We start from the raw sequence: 26,708 nt of genomic DNA, 5'->3' as shown, positions 1-26,708 counted from the left end.
TGGCTCCCAGTCGCGCCCATGGGTAAGCACAGCCTCTCTTCGATGATGCGTTGGTATTTACCTGTCCTTCGTAGGTTTCCCTCATCAGCTCATCGAGGATGACTTTCATGCTAGTTATTTTCTGCCCAAGGGCACACTCGTCATGGTAAATATCTGGTGAGTCGTCGATGCTGTGACTCATGTGGGCGTAAGTATGTTAACCGGCGTCTCTGAAGGAAAATCCTCCACGACCCTGCGCTCTATTCCGACCCTACGACATTCAATCCGGACCGGTTCATCTCTTCGCCCGGAAAGGAGGCCGAGCGCGATCCTCGCGAATTCGCGTTCGGCTTTGGCAGAAGGTCCGTCCGGACCTTTTCCCGAAGCGTCGTTTGCTGCTAATTGCTATCCAAGGAAATGTCCAGGGATATTCTTTGCTGAGGCTTCCATCTTCGCCGCGATCATCCAGACGCTCGCCGTATACAATATATTATGGCCGGTTGATACCAATGGTAACCCCGTACAGCCGAGTGTGGAGGTCACGGGCACGCTGATCAGGTATGGCCTCTGTGTCATACCCGCTTCGAATCTCCTGACAGCATTCGGCCCACAGCCATCCTGCCCCATTCCAGTGCAAGATCGCAGTGCGTTCGGAAAGAGCGCAGGCTCTCCTGGATTCTATTCATCTGTGAGCGCCAGGGTCATAATAATATGGGCTTGCTCGCCCACTACCATCCACTTTCCTGCAGATTGGTACCGCTCTTTCCTTCCCGTAATTTGCCTTAGAGTATTTCGGAATATACGCAGACTATTCGTTATGTTCAGACTTCCTACTACTGAAAGTAGGAATTTCTCTCGATCTAGCCTAAACTGTAAGCTCATTGTGTCAGCTGCGCGATTCCTAGCATATAGTCAGCCTCGACAAGGGCTACTGAGTTCGCTGGCTGACATCGTTTGGTTTCCCTTTCTCCCGCTCTCCTTGCTAGCGGGATACTAGCGTCTACGAGGAGCATGGGGACGTTCGTCGACCGCTTGCGACCCAAGTCGTTCACGCCCCGCTATCCCAGATGGATGGTGGGGCGTCCACTCCTCATCGGGTCTTCAGCACTCGCTTCTCTGGGGGATGCCATGTTCGGATACAGTCAAGGTGTCATCGCGGCGCTGCAGGTCCAACCACCGTTCATTCGCAGGTTCTTTGGACGCAATGTTACCATGGAACAAATAACTACCGGAGATACGGGCGTCGACCCCTACGTGCAAGGTCAGCCCTTTGCGCATACACATTCCTGCTCTGCTATCGATTCGTTCGATGGCTGACGCCTCTGTTCCCCAGCTATCACGGTGGCTTGTCTCAACATCACCGCGTTTTTCGCCGCTTTGGGTGCGGCCTATATCTGCGACATTCTTGGACGGCGGATGTCGGTGAGAATCGGGGGGCTCGTCTACCTGGTCGCCGCTATAATCCAAATAGTGTCACCCGATCTGGCCTGTTTGATTGTTGGCCGCTCGCTCCAAGGCATCGGCGTTGGCATTTTGTCCATGACAGTGCCTATCCTCCAATGCGAGATCGCTCCCGGACACGCGCGCGGCCTCTTCATCTCCATCGAATACATTTGTCTGAACGCCGGATACGCGCTTTCCTCGTGGATCGGCTTCGCGTTCTTTTTCACGCTCCCCTCGGAGATTTCATGGAAGGGACCATATATCATTCAAGCATTCCTCGCCCTCCTTCTCGTACTGTGGTCATTCATTCTGCCTGAGACGCCTCGCTTTTTGATCAAGAATGGCTTTCTCGACGAAGGTCTTCGTATTCTGGCGGATCTACATGCCAATGGAGACATCGACGATCCACACGTCCGTGCCACTCATGCGGAGATTCGAGCGACCATCCAGCTTGAGGAAGCGCTTGGCCAGGCTTCTTGGAAACAAGTCTTCTTGCAATACAAGCGCCGTACCGTCATGGGTATCACTTGCCAATTATTCGCCCAGTTCAACGGCATCAACGCCATTCTGTACTATTTGCCAACCAATCTTCTCAGAGCCGGGTTCTCGATCGAGCAGTCTCTATTGTATGCTGCGGGGTCTTCTCTCGTCTACTGCGCTGGTACTGTGCCGGCGATGTTTGGAATCGACAAACTGGGCCGACGACCATTCCTGCTCGTTGGCAGCGTCGGATTAGCGGCGGCGCTCAGCATTGTCGGCGGTCTTCAGTTCTACGTGGACTCTTTGCCTAGTGGAAATGCACGCTTACCTGGTGCGGATGGGATATATGCAGGTACGTCGAAGTCCTAGGAACCCTCGCAGTCGTAGTTGACACAGGTAATAACAGGCGTTTGTCTCTACCTCTTCTTCTACGGTGCGACGTGAGTGGCCTTTTGAGGTGTACCTTTTGGGATATTACTAATTTTTCACATGCTCTCGCTGAAGCTGGGGTCCGGGACCATGGTTGCTGGGTGCGGAGATCTTCCCCATGCGCGCAAGAGCGAAGGGCATGGCCCTGTCCACGACCGCAAACTGGATCAGCAACTTCATCATAGCGTTCATCACCCCACCCCTCTTCTCCGCTATCGACGGCGGATACTACTTCATTCTTGTCGGCTTCTGCGTGATCTCTGGCGTATTCGTGTTCTTCGTCTATCCGGAGACCGCCCACAAGACTTTGGAGGAGCTCGGCAGCGTCTTCGACGACCAAGTCTCGAATGAAGAGGTGGAGAAGTGCGAACAGGCTACATTACATGTGCCTGAGACTGCGGTACGTGGCGACTCCGCGTCGGACCAGACGCTACGCCCGAGCGTTTGTAGTAGCGACTTCAAGAAAGAGACCTCCGCAGACCTAGCGAATTGACGTGATTCATATGTATTTCGTACGTGAAGGGCAATCAGGCTGTTATACTGCATGAGAAGAGAGACAACAGGAATACCCCCGAACCCAATAAGACGTATGTGATCGATTGAAGTCCCATGCGGGGGTAAAGGCTCACAAGAACGCTCCAAGTATGCCTAGACCTAGCACTAGGTAAGCAAGGAGGAAGCTGGGTATCAAGACTTAGTCAACGCGAGCAAGGCATCAGTGAGCATAGTAACTCACGAGGATGGAGGCGCGCTAATGGCAACTGTCTCGTTGGTACGATCGGTACCATTGCCCCCAAATAGTGAAGAATTGTTGATAATGGTAACCATCAGGTAACCAGGATCGGGTCTCGGGTCACTGTTTTCCCAATTGAAGATGTTCGAGGATTCCGAATCCAGGGTCTTACTGTCAAACGATCCATAGCGGGTTGCGTTGATATTCTTGAAGAAGCCGTCTAAGGTCCTAATATGTGAAGTTCAGCTAGAAGGTTCGGTACAGAGTAGTCAGATAGACCCATACCGAGCGTCGTCTGATGTTATGACATAAACAGGAATCCCGGAGCTCCACCTCGTGTACCCCGGTAAGAGGACACAGGTCTCTGAGTGGTTTGAGTACAATATCTGACGTTTGAACAAGTCAGTACCTCTGGACATTGGTTCGGACGGCAGACTACCAACCGCCGCCTGCGCGTTAAGTCCTTTGGCGCGAACCACAATATCCGTCTGAGACTCAGAAGACTTGGTGGAGTTAGAGTCGCACGCGACAAGAGCAATCCAAGGTGCGAAATTGAAAGCTGGAACAGTAAGTTAGTCCCGGTCTCCTTGATAGCGATGTTCTTCCATACTTACATGAGGCGGTAACGTTCAGTCCATCGTCCTCGGAGAAATGCATTATCGGACCCTGTTGATTCGTGCTAGTTCAATTATACGATTCCATGCCCAATAGCTGAAGCTGACATACAGTGGCCCAAATGGAATCAACGTTAGCCACGGCGACAGACTGCAGCGTCACAGGGTCCGGGCTTCCATCAGGGTACCAGAATACGTCCAACAGCCCTTGTAGCGTAGTGTTCCAGTCTTGGGTGGCATTCGTTGGGGTAGCCGGTACGAAGGATCGTACGGCCAGCACGAAACTCCCCAGCACGACCAGGAGAGCTCTTCCGGGGAACTGAAGGGGGAGCATGGTGATCAGTGCGTGCGAGTGCGATAGACTGGGAGCTACTTGTATATATGTACGTACCAGCGAAATGGAATCTAAATCCGCGCGGAACTAACAGTTCCTAGAGGCTCTGCCATACGTTCAGGTATCTTTACGTCCATGGCGGGCCCACATGGCCATCTTTCCGTTGCTGATTGAGAAATAACCAATGGCGACTGATGGACTAGCCGAGCACACGAACACCGCATGTGGCGAGTGAGCGAGGTCGGGCCTCGGGCCTCAGGTCCCTCCCCATCCGACAGGTCCAACGCTGTCATCAACGACATCAGTTCTAAGTCACGACATACTATAGCTTCGTATCCGCTTGCATCGTTGAAGTTGATCTGTCTCAGCCAACCGGAGGCCGACTGAGAATTAGTGGCTACATGATAGAAGCGTACGCACCGAGCTCGGACAAGGCAGTGACGAGGCAGTGCCTCCGCACAGCATCTCCAAGTGCGAGATACAGCAGGGTACCTGGATGCCAAGCAAATCTGGGGTATCATGTGAGCTGACAGGACTGAAGACAACGTGGATTTGAATGCAGTCGGATGCAATCGCCTGCTGTACGTCCCGAGCTGTTCCTTTGTGGCATGAATATGTATGTAGGCCACGAAGAGATCTTGACACTGGGGACCCACGAACATTTGAGCTTGTCTCTTGGTGCCCGCATCTGCTGCAATAGCATACGAGAAGTGCACGAGGACGACCTAGGCCAAAGCCTCAGCACCTGTCTCATATTAGGGGTAGTCAAAGATGGCGGTTCGGTGGACGATTCGAGCGAACGATTCGGGAGACGATTCGAGAGGGGGGGAATCCGCGATTCTGGCAGAATCGCGTCGAATCGCCGGTGCGAGTCTGGAGGAGCACCGCCCACCCGAATCGCGATTCTCTGTACTCGATTCCCTCAGTCCGACCTCGGATAAGCCCTCTTAAAATAGGTTATATGTCAAATTATTATTGGGCTTACGAGCGACCCTACTGCAACTTGAAGCTGGCGGCTTTTCTACTTTAATCAGAATCACTGGTGTACAGATTCCCTCCACCTTCAAATGTCCAATCAGACCGAAACCCTTCCTTTCAGAAAGTCCGGCCGTCTCACCTGGCAACCTGCTGCTGGCTCTGGCACAAAGATCGGGAATTGAGTGCGCCGTGTCTTGGTAAACTGAATATATTCGCTATGCGGGCCCGAGAGCTGTAACAAGGCATAGTAGGGGGAAGAACAACGCGGCACACGTCGAGAAACCATCGCGCGAGGATGCATAGATTACCTACAGCCGGTTTCAGCTCGCTTGTCGTGAGAGCGCCGCGCCGCATCTCACGCATTTGCCTGTTTTCCCCTCCTAAGCGCCCCCAAAGGAACTTCGGACGACGATATCTCCTCGACAGCTTAATGTAACCACTTCATTCTTGCGTATTCTGGCTCAGGATTACGACGCGCAGGGCACGGTATTGTATTGAAGTTGCGCCAACTCGACGTCACCAACTTCTGGGCATTCCCGCTCTTCCAGCTCCCTACTGGACTCGGACAGCGTTGTTGGCTGAATGGTATGGCGTACTCTGCCGGAAATTGTCGGAATGGTGAAGACAAGACGCTACCGAGGGCTCTGTGTCAAAAGGCGGAGTGTCTAGCGACAATCACGTCCACCATAGGGTGGGCTCGGGTGGCAGCCCTCTTGGGCCAGCTCAAAGTCCTCGTCGGGGAGCACCAGACACCATGACTTTGTGAGTAATCTGCACCTCCATAATCCCTGTGGTCTTGCAAGGCATTAGGGGCCATGTAGTCACTGCTGAGTAGGAGGGAGGAACAGACGAGGTGGGTAGATTGGAGCTGCAAAGGAGAGCTTGTAGAACACTACAATTGGCAACCGGCACAATTACATGGGTTTGTAGGCTTACAGTGGACATATGTGACATGTTTCGTAGCAAAGATGTGTTGGATTTGACGATATACGACAGAGTGGTATACTAGGCATGTGCGAGAACCATTCGCAGAATGGAGAAAACGTACATCATGGACTCTTCTGCACCATATGCCCTCCGTAACATCCGCCCACAGCTACCAGTGAGCCTTCCAGGTATCTCCAGGGGTTGTTTTAAGATATATGCGCGACAGATGCAGAAGACAGCGTGAAATCGACCGAAGGCGGGTGGAACATCCGACATACGAGCGGCCAACTTAAAACCGGCACCGTGCCCTGCGCGTCATGATCCTGAGCCGGAATATGCAAGAATGAGGTGGTTACATTGAGCAGTCGAGGAGATATCGTCGTCCGAAGTTCCTTTGGGGGCGCTTAGGAGGGGAAAACAGGCAAATGCGCGAGACGCGGCGCGACGCTCTCACGACAAGCGAGCTGAAACCGGCTGTAATTCTGATATCACAGACGCCAGAAGGCCTGACCGACTCAAGAATCTATCCTGGAATCGACCCGTAGAAACGTGGGGTGGTCAAAGCGCCCACACGAATCCAGGACGATTCCCTTCCACCGAATCGCTGCAGAATCGCTTGTCGAACCGTCCTCCGAAACGCCATCTTTGACTACCCCTATTGATTCAGGCGGGCGTCCTCCTACCACAGCTATTCCAGGATCACTCTATGAGGCGGCGACCGCGCGACGAATTTGAGTGGGGAACTCTCCTTGCGGTGACTGAGTTTCGCAGATTGGCCAGATCATCCGAGTTGGTGATGTTAGCTGAGAGGGCCGATACAAACGTTGATGGACGCCTAGAACGAAGAATGACAAGACGAAGAGCGCGAGTCGCACCGCCCGCACCGGTGACACAAGCGCCTGTGTAGAGCCGGCGAAGAGTTCAAGAGACTCCGGTGATGTTTCCCACCTGCCATTGGCCTCGTACCCCCCACCTACTATCCATTTAAATCTGTCTTGAAAGTATTCCTATGTATAAACGACGAAAGCCTGCAATTCGCTTGCGTCAATAATAGACTGGTGAAGCTGAAGTAATCCGTACGCAAAATGCTAGCCTCGCCTAATGGACTCGCGTGCTTCCCACCGTTCACCAACGTTCACACATTCAGCCGTGTGCGAGAGGCAGGGCACATTACACAGATATGTCAGCTTGGTCGACATACATCGTGAGTGTCTCTGAACGGCACCGTCAAGCTTACGCCACCGTTTCAATCCCGGCCCCTATCGCCGTAGCCGAGCAACAAGGGTGCACAAACGCTCCAACGGCATAAGTAGGGGACGCAGCTGCAGTCAAACATTCGTGAGCACGGTAGAACATAGCAACTTCTACAGAGACGACTATGGACCTGGCGACATTGAAGGCTGCTTTCAAGGGCGACATCGTAACTCCTAGCGACGCCGACTACGATCAAGCTATCGCTCGATGGGCGAAGAACGCAGCAAGAAAGGCCGCTGTCGTCGCCTTCGTCAAGGACGCGGAGGACGTTTCCCTTGCTATCAAGTATGCCAAGGAATCCCAGTTGACCATTGCGGTCAAATGTGGGGGTCACAATGCTTCCGGGGCGTCCTCTGCCGAGGGCGGTCTCGTTATTGACTTGTCTCGGTATCTCAACGGTGTGACTGTTGATGTCGAGAAGAGGCTGGGATACGTTGGAGGGGGTGCGATATGGGAGACGGTTGATCAAACCGCGATTGCCCACGGTCTTGCGACGGTTGGCGGTACTGTGAACCACGTAGGTGCTCCTGATGGCCCCGATCTCTCAATGCACTGACATCTCTGAATCGCAGACTGGTGTGGGCGGGTTCGTGTTGTTCTGCATATGCTCCGGTCAAGCTTGAAGCTTGACATGTCATGATAGGCTTATTCTCGGCGGCGGGTATGGATGGCTTAGTGGAGCCTACGGTTTGGCTATTGACAATCTCGTACAGGCAAGCCTTCTAGTCGCACCAGACTAGGCTTTGTGCTGACCCCAACTCTCTACAGGCCACGGTTGTGACCGCCGATGGCAGCATCCTCACGGCAAACGAGAAGGAGAACGCAGATCTCTTTTGGGGAATCCGTGGCGCAGGCTCGAATTTCGGCGTGATCACTGAATTCGTCCTCCAGCTCCATCCACAACGCCGCACTATTTTCTGTGGCTTGGTCATATTCTCACCCGACAAGCTCGAGGCGCTCCTTGACGTCACCCAGGCATGGTGGGACAAGGGTCCGTCCGAGAAGGAGGGCGTGTTGCAGGGCTTCACTCGTGGCCCGGACCACCAGGTTAGTGCTGGGCGATTCATATTTGGATACCTGGGATCGATCTGACTCGCGGCCATGGTTTCAGCCGGCCATCGTCATGTTCCTTTTCTACAATGGCTCCGAAGCAGAAGGCCGGGAGAACTTTAAGGCGTTCTTTGACCTGAGTGAGGACTCTCCACATCCGTCCTATGTCGCGTTGTTGACGAACCTTTGTCCAGAACCCGTCGCTGACTTCGCCCATGAGAAGCCTTACGAGGTGTTGAACACCCTCCAGGTATGTTGCTACCGGTCTCCCCTGCTCCCTCCGCGCTGACCTCAACTTTCATAGAACGGGATTGCGGGGCCTGGTCAGAACGTCTACATGAAAGGTTGCTTCGCGCCCTCCGAGTTCCCGCGAGCGCTCCTTCCCGCGGTCTTCACACGGACAATGGAGCTATCCGCGCCTGAGCAGTACACCGTCGCACTGCTTTTCGAGTATTTCCCTCTCGGGAAGGTCAACAGCGTTCCGGACGACGCGACTGCGTACCGCCGACACCTTTCACCGAACGTGCTGTCTGTCGTGTACTACAAGGAGGAGTCCGACAAGGCATTCAAATACTCGCGGGACACGACACACGAGCTCTGCAGTCTCATCACAGGCAAGAGTGCGGACAACCTAGGATATGGGAACTACAGTGAGCCGTTTGGCTGGATGTCCGAGGGCTCGGGGTAGCGGAGCTGACTGGTCCTTGTGCTTAGGTCCTGACAGCGCAGCATTGCCCGTGGAGGGTCTCGCCCCTGTGTCCAAGGCCAGTGTGAACTTCGGCGCGAATTACAAGCGGCTGCAGCAAATTAAGAGGAAGTATGACCCCGAGCTGCTCTTCCATAAGTGGTTCGTCATCACCCCGGCTTGAACACTGGATCCAAGGAGACCTACGTTTCTTCGTACGTGCACCCGTGTGTAGTCCGTACGTAAATTCGTGCTCAATTGTTACCTTTGTAAGGATGCTGAATCCGGAGAGCGTGCTGCAATCTGGCGGATGTCAAGGAAAGATAGTGAGAACAAAGGTCTAGAGTTCGAACGAATGCGCCGTATGGGCACGGCTGTTACCCGTAAGCTCAAGACTCCGAAAGACAAGTATTACACGCCATAAATCCCCTGGCGCTTTGACTACTGGTATATCTAGCAAGCATTGCGCTATAACTCCCTAGACGACCTCCAACGAATCCCCTCGCTTGTACCAAAGTCGACTTTCTGATACACCGACAGGACGGAGAGTTTGAGGGGGGAACTCGGCTTATCAGGCTCATCGGAGCAAATGGATGTTCGTGACCCGATTATGCAAAGGTAGGCAAGTGGTCGCCCCAAGTTTGGCAGGCTGAGCTTGGGCCGCGGCGGATTCCCCGGAACCAAGATCGCCTGGATCAGCAATGCTACGCCAGGGATGCTCATTTCAGCACATCCTTCTCGTTTTATAACGGTTATCGACTCGAATCCCCCGCGGCCGCGTGTCACCCGTTCTGGCGTTCGAGTTTGCGCGTATGAGAGCGTTGCCTGTGCAGATGACTTGCATGAGTAAGGCGGCTGATGCAGAAGCAACTCGTATAACGTGTTGGCGGCTGCAGGTCGAATGGAAGAGCCAATGGGTTTCCCAGAGTTTGCGAACTCCTCCGCTTCTACGGTTCCTCACATGCACGTGGACATCACCCGTACGCTATTGGATAGGCTGACAGCATCGGTGAGTGCCTCTTTAAAACAGTCCTGCCGCACTGCTGACCCTTTCCAGATACCGGTAACCAACTTGAGAACGTATAAATGCCGCCTAGGACAGAGGTCCCACGGCAATCGCAGCTCACCTCCTGGGGACTTGAGCCGACCCGCCCCTCTAAGTAATGACCACAGATCTAGCAGCACTGAAGGCCACCTTCAAAGGCGACATCGTTGTCCCAACCGACGCCAAATATGATCAAGCCATCACTCGCTGGGCGAAGAACACAGCAAAGAAGGCCGCCGTCGTTGCCTTCGTCAAGGACGCGGAAGACGTCTCCCTTGCCATACAGTATGCTAAGGCAGCTAACTTGACCATTGCAATTAAGTGCGGCGGCCACAACGTTTCCGGTGCATCCTCTATTGAGGGCGGTCTCGTTATAGACCTGTCCCGGTATCTCAACGGTGTGACTGTCGATGCCGAGAAGAACCTTGGGTACGTTGGTGGAGGCGCGTTATGGGAGACAGTCGATCGGGCCACGATAGCTCAAGGCCTCGCGACTGTGGCGGGCACTGTGAACGATGTCAGTGAATCCGGTCGTCTTTTTCCATCAGTGTGCTGACACCCATCAATTCTAGACGGGTGTCGGCGGGTTCGTACGGCCTGACATTCACGTCAAATATCTCTGACAGACATCATACCAGGCTTACTCTGGGCGGGGGTTATGGGTGGTTGAGCGGAGCCTACGGCTTGGTCCTAGACAACCTCGTACAGGCAAGTCTTCTGAATCGCATACGACCACACACCTCCCTGACTCCGAACCCATAGGCTACTGTTGTGACTGCCGACGGAAGCATCCTAACGGCAAACGAGAAGGAGAACGCAGACCTCTTCTGGGGAATCCGTGGAGCAGGCTCGAACTTCGGCGTCGTCACCGAGCTCGTTCTCCAGCTCCATCCACAACGCCGTACGGTATTCTGCGGTATCGCTTTCTACTCTCCCGATCAGCTCGAAGCCCTGCTCGATGTCACGCAGGCGTGGTGGACTCAAAGGACTTCTCCTAAAGAAGGCATATTTCAGGCCTTCACTCGCGGGCCAGATCATCAGGTTAGTGCCGACGGAGGCACGCTTCAATGCGAGCAAACTGACTTGTGAGCTCTCATAGCCTACCATTTTGATGGTCTTCTTCTACAATGGCTCCGAAGCAGAGGGTCGGCAGAACTTCAAGGCCTTCTTCGATTTGAGTCAGGACTCTCCAGAACCATTTGGTTTCGCGCAGTTGAAGTTGACAAAACGTCTCTCTTTTTTAGACCCCGTCGTTGACCTCACTAAAGAGCAGCCATACGAGGCTCTAAATACCCTTCTGGTTAGTCGTTCTGGTATAGAATGCGTCCCTCACTCAACCCAAACACCCAGAACGAAGCGAACGTCCCCGGCCAGAACGCCTACATGAAAGGTTGTTTCGCCCCCTTAGAGTTCCCGCGCGAGCTCCTCCCCAAGGTCTTCGCGCGCACCATGGAGCTTTCTGCGCCCACACAGCACAAATTCACCCTGCTCTTCGAATACTTCCGGCTCGACAAGGCCAACAGCGTTCCTGACGACGCAACCGCACTCCGCCGCCACCTGACGCCAAACGTGCTCTGCCTCATACGCTTCCAGGAGGACTCAGAGGCGGCGGCGAAGTACTGTCGCGACGCCGCGTACGAGCTGTTAGGCCTCGTTACGGGGCAAGGCGCAGACAACCTGGGCTACGGCAACTACAGTGAGTCGTCTGGTGTTCTCGTCTCGGTAATAGGACCACGCTCAAAGATCTGCGTTCGCTGAGATCCGGAAAGCGGGGAGGTTGCCGTCGCGGGTTCGGGTTCGGTCTCCAAGGCCGAGGAGCATTTCGGAGCGAACTACAAGAGGTTGCAGGAGATCAAGAAAAAGTACGACCCCGAGCTCCTCTTCCGCAAGTGGTTCGTCATCACCCCGGCGTGACGACTAGTCCCCCAACACACCTGGACATCCCTGTGTAGATGTAATACACTCACAAATCCTGCCCAAATCATACGTCTTGCATCGTGTTTGTCTCAAGTTCATGTCCCGTAGGTATGCAATTGCCGCGGAAGCGCGTAATCCATGCTATGTGAGGTATGCGATGCAAAGTTACAACTATATGCGTGTCGTGTGCAATGCACATGTAGAGCCGTGTCCAGGCCTTCGTTCAGTTCGACCGCCACGAACACAACAACAACTACCAAGTCTAAGTGAGCAAAAGAGAAGCCCCCTATCTACTTGACGAAGCACAACAACCAACAACACGCATGAGGACATGAGGACCGAAGCGCCTCGCTGCCTCAACCCTCCACAGCTATGCTACGAAAGACCGATAGGTAAGATCATTTTCACAAGCAGATTCTAGCAAGCCGCCACCGCCAGCGAGGCAAAGCGCAGCGCATAACCGCAAACGCGAGAGCAGCCTCATCTCAAAAGCCGTCCGCACCGCCAAAAGTGCGGAACATCGCCTTCCTGCTCTTCGCCCTCCGCCGCCGCATCCCGCTCGGGATGCCGTCCTCCCTCGGCGGCGTGAAGCCGAGCACCGCCACCTTCTTGTCCGCGGGGTCGGCCGGGGACGCCGGAGGGTCCCCCTCCGCGAGCTCGCCGTCCTCGTCCTGTTCCGCGGACGTCGCCTCGGGCCCGACGGCGATCTCGAGCGTGTCCGCGTTCGCGTACGCGAGCGGGAGCGCGGGCTCGTACGCGACGATGCCGAGCTGGCGGCAGTAGTAGTTCACCGCGGCGTGGAACGCCGTCTTGCGCGCGTTGTGGAGGCCCCAGTCCCTGCGCCGGTGCGGTCAGGTCGTGCACGTGCAGGCAGGGGGGTGCGCGAGGGAGACGGGAGAAGACTTACTGCCAGTTGCTGTTGTACGGGATGCCGATCGTGCACTCGAGGTATTGCTGGAAGTGGATGTGCTGGAGGGTGATGGACGTGCTCGGCTGGAACCAGCGGTTCTCCTCCGTCTGCAGCCACGTGTTCAGGCATTTCTCGAGCTGGTCGAGCTTCTCGATCGGCGTCTTCCACGCGATCTTCATGGTCAGGTTCTCGGCGGTTTTCTGGGAGCGGCTAGTCAGACATCGGGACACTCGAAGATATGCGGTCGACTCACATCGCTGCGTCGGACATTCGTACTGACAAAGACCGAGATGGTGAGCGAATCTCTGCTGAACCAAGGCCGAGCACACTCACATAAACTTGTTGAACAACTGGCTGTTGAAGTAGTACGTCTCCGTGCCGTCCGAGCGCGTAAAGATCGTAGCGAACAGTCCCATCTTCTTGACAACGAGGTTCTCATCTAAGAGACAGGTTGAGCCACGGCAGCGGCCGCTGAAACAGCACACACTCACCATCAATGAAGCAGCGGTCGCCAGTGTCGTACGGGCTAACAGCATCGACGTCAGCCGCAGGCCGGCACGCACATAAACAACGCGGGCACCCACTGCGTGACGAACAGGAACATGATCGCGTCGAACGCGTTGCTCGCCGAGTTCTTGAAGATGAAGCTCGCGCCGATGCCGATCGTGTACAGGCTCGTCAGCGAGTTCTCGATCTTGACCCCGAACACGCTCAGCGAGATAAAGAACAGCACGAGCAGCGCCAGGAACAGCAGCATGTTGTCCAGAGTGCGCAGCGCCTGCCCCACGTCGCGCATGCTCCGGCTCAGGAACCGCCGCTCCTTGTACACCTTCAGCAGCGTCGTCTTGATCTCCGCGCGCGAGATGTCCCCGTTCCCGTCCTTGTCGAACACCTTGAACGCGCGCTCCGCCTCCGCCGCCGCGGCGAACGCCGGGTAGAAGTCCCGCGGGATCAGGTAGTTCCGCCCCGGCGCGCGGAACGCGGTGTAGATCGCCCGCGCGAGCCGCTTCGCCTCGTGCGACGACGTCACGTTCCACACGAGCCCGCCCAGCTCCGCGTCGTCCCGCCCCTGGATGTTCCGCGCGTCGTGCAGGATCGCCGTCTTGAGCGCCTTCGCCGCGTGCGTCGCCGCGTGCTGCACCATCGCCGCCGCGTCCGCGTCGTCCTCGCTCTCGCGCTCGCCGTCCCCGTGCGCGTGCCCCTTGCGCGCCCGCGCGGGCGAGCCCCCCGCGTGCACCGGGCTGTGAGCGAGCGGCGAGGGCGGGTAGCGGTGCTGCTGCTGCGTCTCGATGTTGTGCAACCGCTGATCGGACCGCTCCCCGCCGCTCTCCTCGCTGCTCTGCCGCCGCGGCTGCGGCTGCGGCTCGGACTGGCTGCGCGGGTGCACGAACCACGACGTGCGCTGCTTGCCCTTCTTGCCCACGAGCGTCGCCTCGCGGTCGTCGTCGTTGTCGCTCGCGTGGCCTGGCTCGGGGGTGCCCGCGCGCGAGGGCGCGCGGGAGCCGCCTGGGGTGCTCGGCCGCGAGCCGCCGTTCGGGTTCGGGTTCAGGTTGAGGAAGCGGTCGCGCTCGTGCGAGGGCGTGAGGAGCGCGGAGAAGACGGGCGTCGAGCGGCCGAAGGACGACTTCGCGGCGTGGCGACGCTTGGGGCGGTATACGCGCAGCTTCTCGATCACGCGGAGGGCGTCGCCGACCTCCTCGAGACGCTCCTTGTACGCGGTGCGGTGGAAGGAGAACGCTGTTGCGCGTGAGCACGGTGGGCACGGGTGCGAGAGGGGAGACGCGCGTACCGATGAAGTGCGAGAGCATCTTCTGCGCGCAGATCACTAGTGTGAAGAAGAACAGGAACTCGATCACTTCGTAGACCTGGTGCATACGGCTGAGCACGCGAGTCGACGCCGGCAAGTATCACTGCTCACCCGTGGCGTGTAGGACGCCCTGCTGTCGCTTTCGTGGTCGGCGTCGTACAGCTTGTAGATGCCGCTGAACAAGATGACCCAGCTGACCCAGCCGCTGGCGGCGTACAAGACTGGCTTGATCGGCCCTTTGACGCTGGCGTAGAGCTCGAGACGGGACTTGATGACCTCGCTAACGTGGCCCCAGACGATGGAGATGAGGATGCGGACGACGGCGGGGACGATGTCGACGATGAGCGCGAGGCCCCAGGAGATGGAGAGGTTGGCGGCGGCCCAGAAGAGCCATGCCTCGACGTTGTCCTTGACGAACTTGCGGTGGTCGGTCGGATGGGGCTTGTACCAGAAGAAGTGGAGGAGGAGCGCTGGGGTGATGATGAGGCCGGAGAGTAAGGTCGACCCGATGAGGGTGGAGAAGAGAAGCGTGACGAGCCTAAGCGGCGAAGCATGCAGTCATCGCGGGTGAGTATACAGACGCTAGGGACTGGGTACATATGCGTATATGTGCCCGAAACATGAGATGTGGGGACGCACTTGATGAACCCGAACTTGCGCTCTTTCTTCTTGACCCCCATCGCCTGCTCGAACTTTGCCTCCTCGTCGACGAGGTCCTCCTCGCCGCTCCAGTCGTAGTCCTCGTCGTCGTCCTCATCGTCCGTGCCCGCTATGGACGATGGTCGGGAGGGCGGGGCGAAGTCGGGCTCGAATCTGTGGCTGGGGGGGTCGATGGCGTCCTCGTAGTGGACCTGCACGGGGAGCTTGCCCTTGGGGCGGTAAGGGTGGTCGTGGGCGTTGAAATGGCGGTGCTTTTCGTCGAGATGGGGCTCGCTGCTGGCCATGGTGGAGTCGCGCTCGGCGAGAGAGAAGTCTGAGCGGGAGCGGTAGGCGGGGGTGTGCTCCGGATAGGACTCGAGCAGGACGTGGGAGGTGGAGGGGTTGCGGCGGTAGGGAGGGGAGGGGAGCGCGGGGATGACGTCCTCCTGGCTGGCGAAGAGGTCGGGGTCGAGGTTGGGCGGGCGGCGGTAGGGGTAGGGGCGAGAGTCGGGGTCGTGGTCATGCGACGGGGAGCGGGAGGACATTGAGAAGGAGCGGTAAGCGGGCGAGCTTAAGCTACAGGCGGGCGGAGCTGGATCAGCGGTGGATAAGTATGGGGTGGAGTGATTCTTGTTTGACGGGGCACCAGAATATATAGATATGCTAAGTATTAGCTGTGTGGTAGCTGTCATAAACCATCGAGGGGTGCTCGGACTCGACACCCTAAGCACCCGACGCTGGCCATGAGCGCTAGCAAGCTTATGTCGCCAGGGTCGCGCTGATTCGCCAGCCAATCACAGCAGCCGGTCGATGACATCATCGCGCAAGCCCTGCACTCCGGTACCTGCTCTCGCTCAACCTCGCCGCCAAGTATTAGCCTCAGAAGCCTCTCTCGTCATAGGCACATCCTCCCCATGGAGCTCCTGTCAATCCTCATCAATCCCCATCCCTCTCCTCCTACAATCAGCTATCTCCCCTTCCAGACATATACCTAGCCCCCATGCCGCTCTTCGGAAAGTCCAACAACAACTGGTCAGAGAACCCCGAGGTCCGCGAGGTCGAAAAGCGCGTCGCCAAAGAAACACACGAGGACCAGAAAAACCTCGACCACGCCCTCGGCGACCTCTCCAAAGCGGACAACACCCACAACAAGAGCATCAAGGTGAGCCCTTGCCGGCCGCTGCTATCATCTCCCCGGTCCTGATCAACCCACGCTATTGGCCCTGCCTCACCCTTTATTGGTACATCGCGAACTCTGCCATCTCCGTAGAGCGTCGACAAAGCCCACCACAACCTCGACAAGTCCGTGCAAAAGGAGCACAAGACCGCTCAGGCCCTCGACAAGGCCACCCACAGGCACGACGTAGCAGTCACCAACGCCAAGAGCGCAGAGAAGACCGAGCAGGTGCGTCTCCCCTCCCCCTCCCACGCCCGACGCTCACCCTTACGGCATCACGCGTCCTGAATTCCAGATGAGCAGGGAATACGCGACGCGTATCGAGCAGGACCTCGAGGAGAAGCGCCAGCGCGTGGAGGACCTCCGCCAGCAGAAGGCGCACAACGACGTGAGTGCATCCCGTCATGTTCTGGCCTCCGTAGTCCGTCGCACGCGTACTGACCGTGCCCGGGACCCGTCGACAGCAAATCCGAGAGACCAGGCTCTCCGAGATCCACGCCCGAGAAGCAGCCATCGCCGACACCCGCTCGAGCTTCGACGCAGGCGCCGTCCCCGCAGGCGTCGAAGGGCCCAGCATCCAAGCAGCCGCGAGCGGGGGCCCGGGCGCGCCCGCCGGCGCTGCGGGTGCCCCATCTGCTTGAGCCCGAGCCCAGATCCGATGACCGCACGACTGTATGACGCGACGCTGCCCTGGATTTGTATCGATACCGCTCGTCTTCCTCTCTGTTGTGCGATATAATGGCGGACGTGTAGCTCTAGCCGCGGATATGTCGAATATGATACCAACGTGTGTATGTCAACCAAATGATGCTGAATGGATGCAATAATTGTCGTGTCGCTGCCCCATCCGTCCTAAATTCGTTCTCGTATCAAACAGCAAGCCTGAAGTTCTGAGAAGATCCGATCGTATGTTCGCCCCCTCAAGAAGAACCCATCACAGTCCTCCAAGGATCTACTGCGCCACAAGTTGACCTCGCATCTTGACGGCGTAAACGGGGTCCTGATCGCTCATCGCCAAACACAATGCACTCCGAGAGGCCGCTATAGGCCGTGCTCAGGCATTCATGTTGATTGCCTAGGGCCACGCCGCTGAACCTACATGAGATGACTCGGGCTATTCAAGAGAGCGCATATACGTGATTGGCAGCATCCGGCACCCATAGCGAACTCGGTCCGAGCGAAGGACGAGAACCGCGGGCCGATGGCCAGCCCGAGGCCCCGCCCCCGCAAACCTGGAGGTGCCCCGTCCGTCCGGATGTCTTCCCCCGCGACTGCCCACGCGGGGCACGTCGGGCTCGTAGCGTTGGCGTACGGAGCACGAGCCCGCGTTGGAAGTCCCATGGGAAGCTCTGCGCGGCTCAGGGCTCAGGGCTGAGTCCCGAGGCTCTGCGATCGAGCCCGCCTGGCGGTAGGCGTCCCGGGCTGTCACTGGGTACTGTGGCACCGAGGCTCGGGGCCTCGCGCGAATTCGGGCAGACGACTGTGAGCGACCCTCCCGTTTTCCGAGCGGGAAGACCTGTCGTCGCCCGTGTACAAGAGGCCTGCCGCCCGTATGCGCCCAAGGATGCTCTTAGGGAGATGCTCGAGTTCCGGAGCGTTGGCGAGGCCTGAAGATGCGAACGGCTGTGGCCAGCACGAGAGGGATCTTGGGATGCTATGAAGGCGTGGTCCGACTGTCCAAGGGGTTGGCGACGTAGGGTGGTATCCTCCATCGCCTGTATATCCTGTTTTCTGCTGTCAAGGCCAGAAGTCGTTACGGAAGCGGGACACACACCGCTCAGGAGGGTCGATAGCACAATCTCCCCAAAAATGCAACGGGAGTAACACATGTACGAATCGTCCGCGACGGACCTCCCCATCCGATGCCAGCGCCATCTACCGTTCAGCAATCGGTTAGGCCGGAAAGGCCGAGCGAGGTTCACGGTCACTATCTTTTCTGCCCAATGCTCCCAGCTTGCATTCCTGCACTGGCCACAGTTCCACGTTGATTACGAGTGCCTACTATGTGGCCGCGAGGCTGGGTCTTCAGCTTCCATTCCAATCACCGGCCTCCTATGCGTACTCCGGCGCCATGATTTGGCTCGCGTACGGCTGTGCGCCGACAACCTCAGTACGGAACGGACACTTTGGAGCCGTCACAACGCCGACAGGGAGATGGGAGGTGAACCGGATAAACTCTCTTCGCGGGCGATTTAGAACCGGAGATCCAGGGTCCTCAGTGGTGGAGAATGGGCGAGGCGCCGATTCAGGCTGGCGGGCGAAAAGGCTATTACAGTGATTAACGGCTCCTTGGGACACCATGGGTCCTTGGGACACTACCCAATTTGCCGCTCCCCTCCCAATGCACTGACCAGAAATAATTCATATATGTATATAATATCCTTGCACCTGTACTTCCCCTGAATTTCAGGTGATCAGACGGATTCATGAAGTCGCTACCCCGATTTTTGTAGAGGAAATCCTGAGAAAAGCAATTGTGTGACTGAATCAGGACAAGATCATGCATGCTTATGATGACTGATTCTCTTAAAAGTGGCTATGCATAAACATTGCATTCATATCATCCTGTTCCCAGCGTTTTAAGGTGATATTCGAAGGGAGGGCCTGGATACTCGTTTCAACGGTGGGACAAGTGGTCCCTCGCTCGTTGGGACGGGCGTTTAGATGTCAATCACCCATATCGGGCCTCGGCTAACGTCGGCTAGAAGCGTTCTCATCTCTACAAGGGAATTAAGCGCTTGTCCCAAGGACCCATGGAGGCACGATAACGGAAAACTCACAACAGTTGCTTCGATCTGGTTCATACGCCCTTGGTTCATCCCAAAATTACAGGTGAGAATACTTCATGTGATGCTTTATATAACTACCTACTTCGATTTGAACAGAAGGGACAGGGATCGGCATAATACAGGGACCACGATTTGACTGTCCCAAGGACCCGTTAATCACTGTATAACCACTTCGCGATCCACGACAACGGCTTAACGAAACGGCGTCTCGCCCGTATTCTACCGATGAGGGGCCTGGACCCCCAATTCTAAACCATCTGCGAAAGGAGTCTAGAAGCGGGCTGAGAAGAAGGGACACGAGAATGTCATGAGCACACCGAGAAATAATAGCGGAGCAGGGCGTGCATACGATCAAGCAGCCTGACGTTCTTGAAACTATGGGAGTTTATGGATGTCGTTCGGAATTACTCAGCTTGCACGCATTCTAGGGTATGCTAGCATGTATGAGCATGTTCGACCTGCCACAAGGGTATTCATGGCGCGGAAAAAGAGACAAGGTGGTGAATCATATGAAGGCGTGGGGATACGCACGAAATCGCCACATGAGGGAGTTCCGCATCTGTTCCTTCCTTGGCAGGTAGGTGGGATCGGGGGGACGGAAGATATGCACTACGTGCCCAACTTGCCTGGGTTTGGGGGTGAGACGACCTTGTCTGGGCTTCGGTTCATGGCAATGGCGGGCGACAGCCATGGCAGCTGCCTCGGATGTAACCAGGGCCGAGGCTGGAGGGGTCTCTGGAGGGTGAGGGACGCGATTATATAGAACCGTCAAGGCGCGTTTAAGCTGGGGTGGAGTCTGGTCGAGATGGCACCGTGGTTGGTCTTCTGAACCGGTAGCCGGAGATCGTCGATGTGGAGTTTGGCACATTGTGGAGGAGTCGGAAGGAGTCGCATACGGGTCATATCTCCCTGAACAACATAGTCTGCCAAGTCCAACCTAGAGCGGGTAGCAAAGAGGCGGTAGGTGGCCCGCAAGAGCGGAAAGACGAAGCTGTGGTTGTCCCGAGGGATCGGTTCGGATCGATCGACTTTGGAGCAGCGATCAGACTGGTCCTGGGAGACGGAGGTCGGTTGGGCCAGTGCCACGCGCCCGTGCTGGGCCCGTTCCAGCGGCAACCTCCCGTATCTCATTCACCTTGTCCCTCAACGCCTCTTGGCCTGCGTACCACACACTTTCTCGTGTGGCCGCAGACACAGCGGTCGTTCGGCTATTTTCCTGTCTCCGAAGGCAAACTTGACTGCGGAAGCCATACTGACTCTGGCGACTCTGGCCGCTGCGTTCGTCGCTGCACGTCGTCCCCCCATCACTGGCCTCACCCCGCACCCGATAGGTACGACATGACGCCAGGTTGGTCGGGTTCCGGATCCCGCTCACCACCGAAAATGCTCTGGTGGTTGGCACCACGACCCATGACAACGTCAAGGTCGCCCTAGCGGTTGGAAAATCCTCGAAGTTGGCCAGATTATCGTTGGAGGGTCTCTTTGACCAGGTTTGACTTCCTTGGTACGTCTGCACGCTGTGTTCCATGTTGTACTTTGACTCGAACAGTCATCGGGGAGCTCCCCGAGCGCGATGGCCCTCGCCGTTTGGCCCGTGCTGTGGCGACGACAGCTGTAGCCGCAACGAATCTTGCATATGGCCTTCCTGTCTATCCGCGCACGCGGTAATCGTTGTTCTGTGTTGTTCCGGCACACTCTTGGTCGGGTCTTGTCCCTCGGCTTGTCCCACCTTGAACTTGCGGCACACGGCTTGCGGCAGACATTTGACTAGACTTCAGCTTTTCGGCCGCATGCTGGTTTGGATGAATGTCACACTGGCAGTGGAGGTGGGCGCAAACGCAAGCTCGTTGAAACCCATGGAGGCCGGTGGAGGTTCGCGAGGAAGTCCCGACGCTCGTCTGCCCGCCCAGTCATTCCGGAGCCGCGCGCTTGGCTGCTAGTGTGACCTGTCACGGTGCACGTGACGCGACATCTCTCCATTCCCGTCTTCCTCTCCCCTGCCAACAGGAATGCCAGAGAATGGGTGAGACGTCGAAGGCCTGGTCCTGGTGGGAGCCTGTAGAGGACATGGTGGGCGTCAGTCTGTGGAACCAGGAAATCGGCCTGAAGTGCGGGACCAAATCCAGAAGACTACTTCCGTCGTCTGAGCGGACTGTCTGCCAGCTGCTTACGCTAAGGGACCAGTCTCTCTGCTCAGAGGCGCATCTTGTCGAACGTTGCCCCCGACCTTGCAACCGTCAAATGACATATAGGGCGTCGAAACGGATGTCTGTGTTGTGCCGAGCCTGGGGGCCTTACTCGCCTTTGCTTCCCTGTCCGACGTCGCGTGGGATCCCTCATCGCTCGCATTGGCCCAGCTGATGCCCAAACGCACCCCTTCCCTGCTTCTGATTTACGGGAGATCAGCCATGACACCTCTCTCCGTGAGGAACCCACCAGGATTGGCCCCAAAGGGAGGCACATATATCAGCAGAGGGAGGGTCATCGCTGTTTAGGTTGTACGCGGGAAGGCCAGCGTGGTTCGCGCCCCGACCCTGCAGCTTCTCGCTCGGATCCGGCGCGTCTTTCTGCACCAGGGCCCTGGCTTTACGACATAACTCGGCCTCCAGTCCCTCGTATTGCGCGGAAATGGCCCCCTCCAACTCTAATCTCTCGCTCCCGCTTCATCCTCCCGCCTCTACCACGTCCAAGTCCCGCTCTCCAACGAACGATGCCCCAGTCCCTCTCCCAGCCGCGTGGCGTTTTCTCCTCGGCATACGATAGTGACGAGGAAGACTACGACGTTTATCTGTTCTACCCGTCTCGCAACCAGATCTACCAGGTATGTCGTCGTATCACCCGCTACCCTTCATTGTTAGCATGTCTCATCCTATAACAGCGTGCACGTCAATCGTCTTGGGAGCCATCGTGGGACGATGGCCTATGGTCTTCTTCTGACGTCTCCGATGTTCGTCTGTTTTTTGTGGCCTCGTCCCAGCCAGCCACTTATGTGCAATGCCAGCCTTCGTCTCCCACTTATTCGTATGACTCGGACTTCGTCTACCCCAACCCTGCGGACGATCATGGCATCTCAGTCTTTGGCTACAGCTCCCTCTTCAGGAGGGGACTTTGGGCTCAGGTACGTTCATAGCGCTCCGATTCGCGGCGCATTCGTATCCACTCGACTCCAGTCCCGACGTATCTCCCGACGTTTCGACGATTTCGTTGCAAAAATCATCAACGCGTGGCGTTGCCTGAAGATGTGTTTCGGTCGCCGCGCGCACTCGACTTCACCGGTATAGAATGCACCTCCGACCATCTTGGGTGGGACGGCTACGGCCACCAAAAACGCGCGCGCGTAAGCGCTGAGTCGCGTTGTACAAGAGATATGCTGGATCGCTTACATCTCTGTTTGCTCCTGTATCATACTAAACGTCATTCGAATTCACTATGAACGCCCCCCTCACTTCATCTGCTACGGCAGCCGAGTAGCGATTGATATCTTCCTGACATGTCCAGGAGCGTCAGTAGATCTGCGCTGCCAAGCAATGTTCTTTGGTGAAGGGTATCAAGGATGTGTGCGTCAAGAGGGCGCGTACGCGGCGTGTTGTGATCGCAGTCTTCAGAACTTTTGTGGGTTCTCCGCTTCGGTTACCGTGTAGTGCCCCTGGCCAGTGCTTCAACTCCGAACGTTGACAGACAGGAACTTTATTTCTGTCGGGGTATCAGAGCGAAGGGGATCTGCGCTCGGGACCATCGAGAGAGCTTTTATAACACTGGGAGAGATCAGGGTGCAAGAGAACGACGCCACATTACGCAAGCCTCGCTAGTTGCGCGAGGCAGGACCACATCCCTTCTTTGTGGATGATCTCAGGTGATGCTATGCAGATGACCAGACGGTCTTGTGGTGATGGTTGCTGCAGCAAGTCCAGGAAGGTGGACATATGCGGAACTCGACAGAGACGCATTCGGCCGAGCAATGGTCCTGGCGCTCGCGAGGTGTTCTTTTACGTCAATTGGACGGCGTGCTTTATTAACGGCTTCTGAGATCGTATGTAGTACCTGGCTCGAGCTTCAGTGACGGTTGTTTACACGGTGGCATCTAAAAGAAAGGTTGACCGTGATGTGGTAGGGCCGCGGTGAGCCCGACGGCACAGCTTGTTGTTCTTGCGGGAAAAGCCGTCCACGTCCAGGGTCGGCTGGTCTCGAAGCTTGAAGCTTAACGTTGCTTTGTACCGTCTACCATCCCTGGTACGCTAGCGTTCTTGCGCCTGCGAAGGACGTGTGTCCTGCCTCATATACATCCCTTTGTTGTCTTGGTGGCGCCTCGGACCTAGCAATCCTGGATGGCACCTGCTGCCACGTTTCGTTCATGAAGGAGGAGCGTATCGTTGTTGATGTGGCCGAAGGAGGTCCCTGTGACGTGCATTCCCAGCGGATCCAGTACGCATGGTTGCCTGCAGGCGTCATGCCGACCGACCTTCGAGCAATTCTTCATTTCCGAGCACGCTCGAGATCGCGACTGGCGCCGCCCCGCCAATACTAGCTATCCTCGCAGTACGTCCGCCTTCTCTAGTTCTTCGCCTGACCCGCGTGATTTTCCTATTCAAGGTGATGCAGGTTCTATAGCTGCGAGAAACGCAGAGCACAGATCCTTGTGCTCATTGGCGCCATCCGTCGCTAGGGCCGAGGGTGAACGCAGGTATCTCAATCTGCATATCCATCTCTATGAGCGTTCAGCCGCGGGCGTGAGCAGCGCTCTTCACCGCCAATAACAGCCCACAATACATGCTTATCCATTACCTCGGTGGTCCTGGCGTAACGTGCAGACACTCAGACCTGCGATGACCGATACTCAATTGTCCTTGCATTCTCCATCCTCGAGGCTGCTCGGCGTCTCGAGCTGTGGATCAACGGCTGTGCCCTGCTACGCACACTGCACGCTATGGCCATGGGCCTCCATATCCTATAAGATACTTGTGGCGGATGGTTGCATGCCGTGCAAGCCCACCCCCCTCTCCACAGACCTCTTTAGAGCCCTCTCCCGTGATTAAGACACTCTCTACGCTATGGCCTACCCTGCATACGACACGTATTCGGCCGGCTACCCCCTTCAGCACTCGCTCTCCCATGGGCCACCGGTCTTTGGCGGCCACCCTACGGAGTACCCGTACTCCGACCCAGGATACGGCGTTGCGTTTACCGACGTGCGTAGACTACGGCTTTGATACTCGTTAGCCATCCGTTGCTAACGCCAGCCGTAGCCCGGATATGCAAGCAGCGGTGTCTACCCCGCATACGGCCCTCAAAGGTCGATGAGCCAGTACGGTAGAGGTACGCAGACTCGCTCGTTGATTCAGTGGCCCCCTTGTCGCTCACCCGCACCCACGTAGCGTACGATGACCTCGACATCCGAGACCCCTACTACGCTGACCGCCGCATCAGCGCGCCATATGGGATGGGCCGCCGCGCTTCAAGGATGACGCGCTCCCTCTCTCGCATGAGCCGGCACGCTGGAATGGGGTACGACGCGATGCGGTCGACGGTGATCAAGTTCAAGCGCAAGGGTGGCTTCCGGAGCGGCATCACCCTCGGGGAGGCCATGTCCGACGCACACTTGAGCAGCAACCACGACTACAGCCTGTACGACCTCAACGCGGACGCCCGCGGACGCATCATTCTCAAAATCCGCGTACGTGCCATGCATACTGTGATACTCAAAGGGGACGAGAGCTGATGGTGAGGGATCTGCAGTGGTCGGGATACAACTCGATGACATACGAACTCCCCGCGGACGGCTACGACGGCCGCGTCGAGCTTCAGACCCTCGCACGGAGGATCGCACGCGCGTGCGTGCACTTCTTGCAGGTATGCATGCGTTCTGTGGCCTGCACCGCAGCGGGGTCATATGTCTGTCGACTGCGCCACTCATGAGCTTCTCTTCTCCTCTTCCAGGCGAACATGATACCGGTCTCCTGGGATCGTGTGATCCTCTACCACCTGGAGGAGCTTTCGCCGGGCACTTGGCAGCCCGTGCTCTCCACCAGCTGAACCGCTTGGGGGTGACTTGCGACCTACGTGCCGCAGTCTGCCTCTTCGTTGTCACCCTGACCCTCGCTTTCGACTATCTGTCTTGAACTATTATCCCCCCACATCTGGTTGTAGAAAACTGGCGTCGCTTGCAGGACAAGCTGTCAGGTTGGCATATTGCCTGGGGGTGCTCCATTTTTATTTGACCGTTGCCCATAATCACGACTGCTCATGACCTCATGTATTCACGCACGCACATAACCACTGTATAACATCGCATAACCATTCAATCATATCACGGCTTTCCACCACAATGGTCAACACGAGCGGCTTCTGGATGTAAGCAATCATTCGGACTGTGTAAAAGATTGAGTACATTGTGATCATGCTCGAAGGAAACCAAGACCGTGTCATATTCGGGAGGAACTCGGTATCTACTATTGATACAGCGTTACACATAATTTGGTATAAGTTCAGGTCGTATATAGCGATACAGTTGTCCAGGAGAGATCGTGTGGTATCGACAGGGAATCATAAGCCGACATATCTTCGGAGGTTTGATTCCAAGAGGCAGGGGAGAGAGACAGAGGACATATTAGTAGTCCCGCCTGCCCAGGGTATGCCGTGAAGAGCGGTGCCTCTCAGAACGGAGTGCGGCGACGCGTGCCGGTAGTCTCGTGGCGACGACTGGGACGACCAAAGAGGGTCATTATGTGAGCGTATATGTGTGTTGTGCGACGTGCTTGACGTGTGTGTAGAAGCTGGGGGATGATAGTGTATTATGGAATTCGACGTTATTTCCAGATCAAGCGGCGAGAGGGCTCTGGCTTTAAGTGTTTGCAGGCCGCTGAAGCCCGGAACTGCATTGTGGGGCAACCCAGGACACGGGTGCAGGTGTAGTGGGGCTTTGGCACCTGGTCGGAGTGCTCTCGCCTGGCGTGGGTTGTGTAGCCGTCATGGGGCATGGAGTGGCCAGGCTGGGCGCCTCTCAGGCACTTAAGGGCGTCTCATTCCACGGCAACGCCCAGGCTCCTACCCACCGCTGTCTCGAGTTGAGGGGGCGATATCCTAGAGGCGGGGGACAAGCTGATATCCGATAGAGTACAGAATCCTGTAATATAAGCGCCAGATCACGTGTACATTGTATCCCCCTCAACTCTCCACAGCGGCTGGCATCAAACACAGGTAAATAAACGGAGCCCGGAGAGAAAGCGCTCGAGACCATCCCCGTTTGGTAGGCACTCCCCCGTGGGCACGAGCTATTTTCAGTTAATCTCGCTGTACTCCTGCACGGTACTCTGAATCTTACAACAGTACTGTCGGCTCCTCTCTCGCCATGGATCCCGTCCACGCACAACAGCCACAAGTCTGATGCAAATCTTTGCTTCTTGTCTCTCATTAGCTGACCTTGTACTTTTTGTTCTAAATCAATGCCATGATCCTGCCTACCCCGTCCTTCATGACCTCCTCCAAAATGCCGCCAGCATTGTGGCTGCATTATGATACTAC

General features: G+C 56.6%; 8 protein-coding genes across 8 annotated transcripts in view; 6 read left to right on the top strand and 2 right to left on the bottom strand.

Moving 5' to 3' along the window:
• Positions 1-990: 990 nt before the first annotated feature.
• DICSQDRAFT_145873 (general substrate transporter) lies at positions 991-2,824 on the top strand (the record flags this gene model as incomplete). Its single annotated transcript, XM_007364167.1, has 4 exons — positions 991-1,240; positions 1,313-2,254; positions 2,309-2,342; positions 2,407-2,824. 4 exons carry the CDS (start codon positions 991-993, stop codon positions 2,822-2,824), a joined length of 1,644 nt encoding a protein of 547 aa, XP_007364229.1.
• A 132-nt stretch (positions 2,825-2,956) lies between these two features.
• DICSQDRAFT_168556 (uncharacterized protein) lies at positions 2,957-4,012 on the bottom strand (the record flags this gene model as incomplete). Its single annotated transcript, XM_007364166.1, has 6 exons — positions 2,957-3,011; positions 3,068-3,292; positions 3,350-3,450; positions 3,508-3,623; positions 3,679-3,730; positions 3,791-4,012. 6 exons carry the CDS (start codon positions 4,010-4,012, stop codon positions 2,957-2,959), a joined length of 771 nt encoding a protein of 256 aa, XP_007364228.1.
• Positions 4,013-7,214: 3,202 nt separating this feature from the next.
• DICSQDRAFT_179582 (FAD-binding domain-containing protein) lies at positions 7,215-9,090 on the top strand (the record flags this gene model as incomplete). The annotated part of the gene is made up of 8 exons (XM_007364165.1): positions 7,215-7,688; positions 7,744-7,757; positions 7,815-7,878; positions 7,940-8,218; positions 8,283-8,361; positions 8,416-8,471; positions 8,526-8,871; positions 8,936-9,090. The coding sequence occupies exons 1-8, from the start codon at positions 7,296-7,298 to the stop codon at positions 9,088-9,090; spliced, it is 1,386 nt and encodes a 461-aa protein (XP_007364227.1). The 5' UTR covers positions 7,215-7,295.
• A 979-nt stretch (positions 9,091-10,069) lies between these two features.
• DICSQDRAFT_168554 (FAD-binding domain-containing protein) lies at positions 10,070-11,865 on the top strand (the record flags this gene model as incomplete). The annotated part of the gene is made up of 7 exons (XM_007364164.1): positions 10,070-10,468; positions 10,524-10,537; positions 10,590-10,653; positions 10,714-10,992; positions 11,051-11,251; positions 11,302-11,647; positions 11,711-11,865. The coding sequence occupies 7 exons, from the start codon at positions 10,070-10,072 to the stop codon at positions 11,863-11,865; spliced, it is 1,458 nt and encodes a 485-aa protein (XP_007364226.1).
• Positions 11,866-11,966: 101 nt separating this feature from the next.
• DICSQDRAFT_83586 (uncharacterized protein) lies at positions 11,967-15,501 on the bottom strand. Its single transcript, XM_007364163.1, has 9 exons — positions 15,225-15,501; positions 14,697-15,123; positions 14,568-14,643; positions 13,363-14,515; positions 13,270-13,304; positions 13,112-13,217; positions 13,032-13,053; positions 12,776-12,978; positions 11,967-12,705 (listed from the first exon to the last, which is right to left on the bottom strand). The coding sequence occupies exons 1-9, from the start codon at positions 15,263-15,265 to the stop codon at positions 12,354-12,356; spliced, it is 2,415 nt and encodes an 804-aa protein (XP_007364225.1). The 5' UTR covers positions 15,266-15,501; the 3' UTR covers positions 11,967-12,353.
• A 723-nt stretch (positions 15,502-16,224) lies between these two features.
• Positions 16,225-17,042, top strand: DICSQDRAFT_57194 (uncharacterized protein; the record flags this gene model as incomplete). Its single annotated transcript, XM_007364162.1, has 4 exons — positions 16,225-16,386; positions 16,495-16,629; positions 16,697-16,789; positions 16,866-17,042. 4 exons carry the CDS (start codon positions 16,225-16,227, stop codon positions 17,040-17,042), a joined length of 567 nt encoding a protein of 188 aa, XP_007364224.1.
• Positions 17,043-21,818: 4,776 nt separating this feature from the next.
• Positions 21,819-22,625, top strand: DICSQDRAFT_179580 (uncharacterized protein; the record flags this gene model as incomplete). Its single annotated transcript, XM_007364161.1, has 5 exons — positions 21,819-21,880; positions 21,954-22,011; positions 22,069-22,137; positions 22,192-22,308; positions 22,361-22,625. 5 exons carry the CDS (start codon positions 21,819-21,821, stop codon positions 22,469-22,471), a joined length of 417 nt encoding a protein of 138 aa, XP_007364223.1. The 3' UTR covers positions 22,472-22,625.
• Positions 22,626-24,238: 1,613 nt separating this feature from the next.
• Positions 24,239-26,708, top strand: part of DICSQDRAFT_56976 (uncharacterized protein) — a gene marked incomplete at both ends in the record, with an annotated part of 5,381 nt that continues 2,911 nt past the window's right edge. The window contains 5 exons of the mRNA XM_007364160.1: positions 24,239-24,361; positions 24,434-24,497; positions 24,563-24,861; positions 24,924-25,047; positions 25,361-25,386. Coding sequence (XP_007364222.1) covers positions 24,239-24,361; positions 24,434-24,497; positions 24,563-24,861; positions 24,924-25,047; positions 25,361-25,386 — 636 coding nt within the window. The remainder of the gene's footprint in view (positions 24,362-24,433; positions 24,498-24,562; positions 24,862-24,923; positions 25,048-25,360; positions 25,387-26,708) is intronic.

The sequence above is a fragment of the Dichomitus squalens genome, assembly GCF_000275845.1.
Source record: "Dichomitus squalens LYAD-421 SS1 unplaced genomic scaffold DICSQscaffold_8, whole genome shotgun sequence".
Taxonomy (NCBI): Eukaryota; Fungi; Basidiomycota; class Agaricomycetes; order Polyporales; family Polyporaceae; genus Dichomitus; species Dichomitus squalens.
This window is presented reverse-complemented; position numbering and strand designations above follow the sequence as displayed.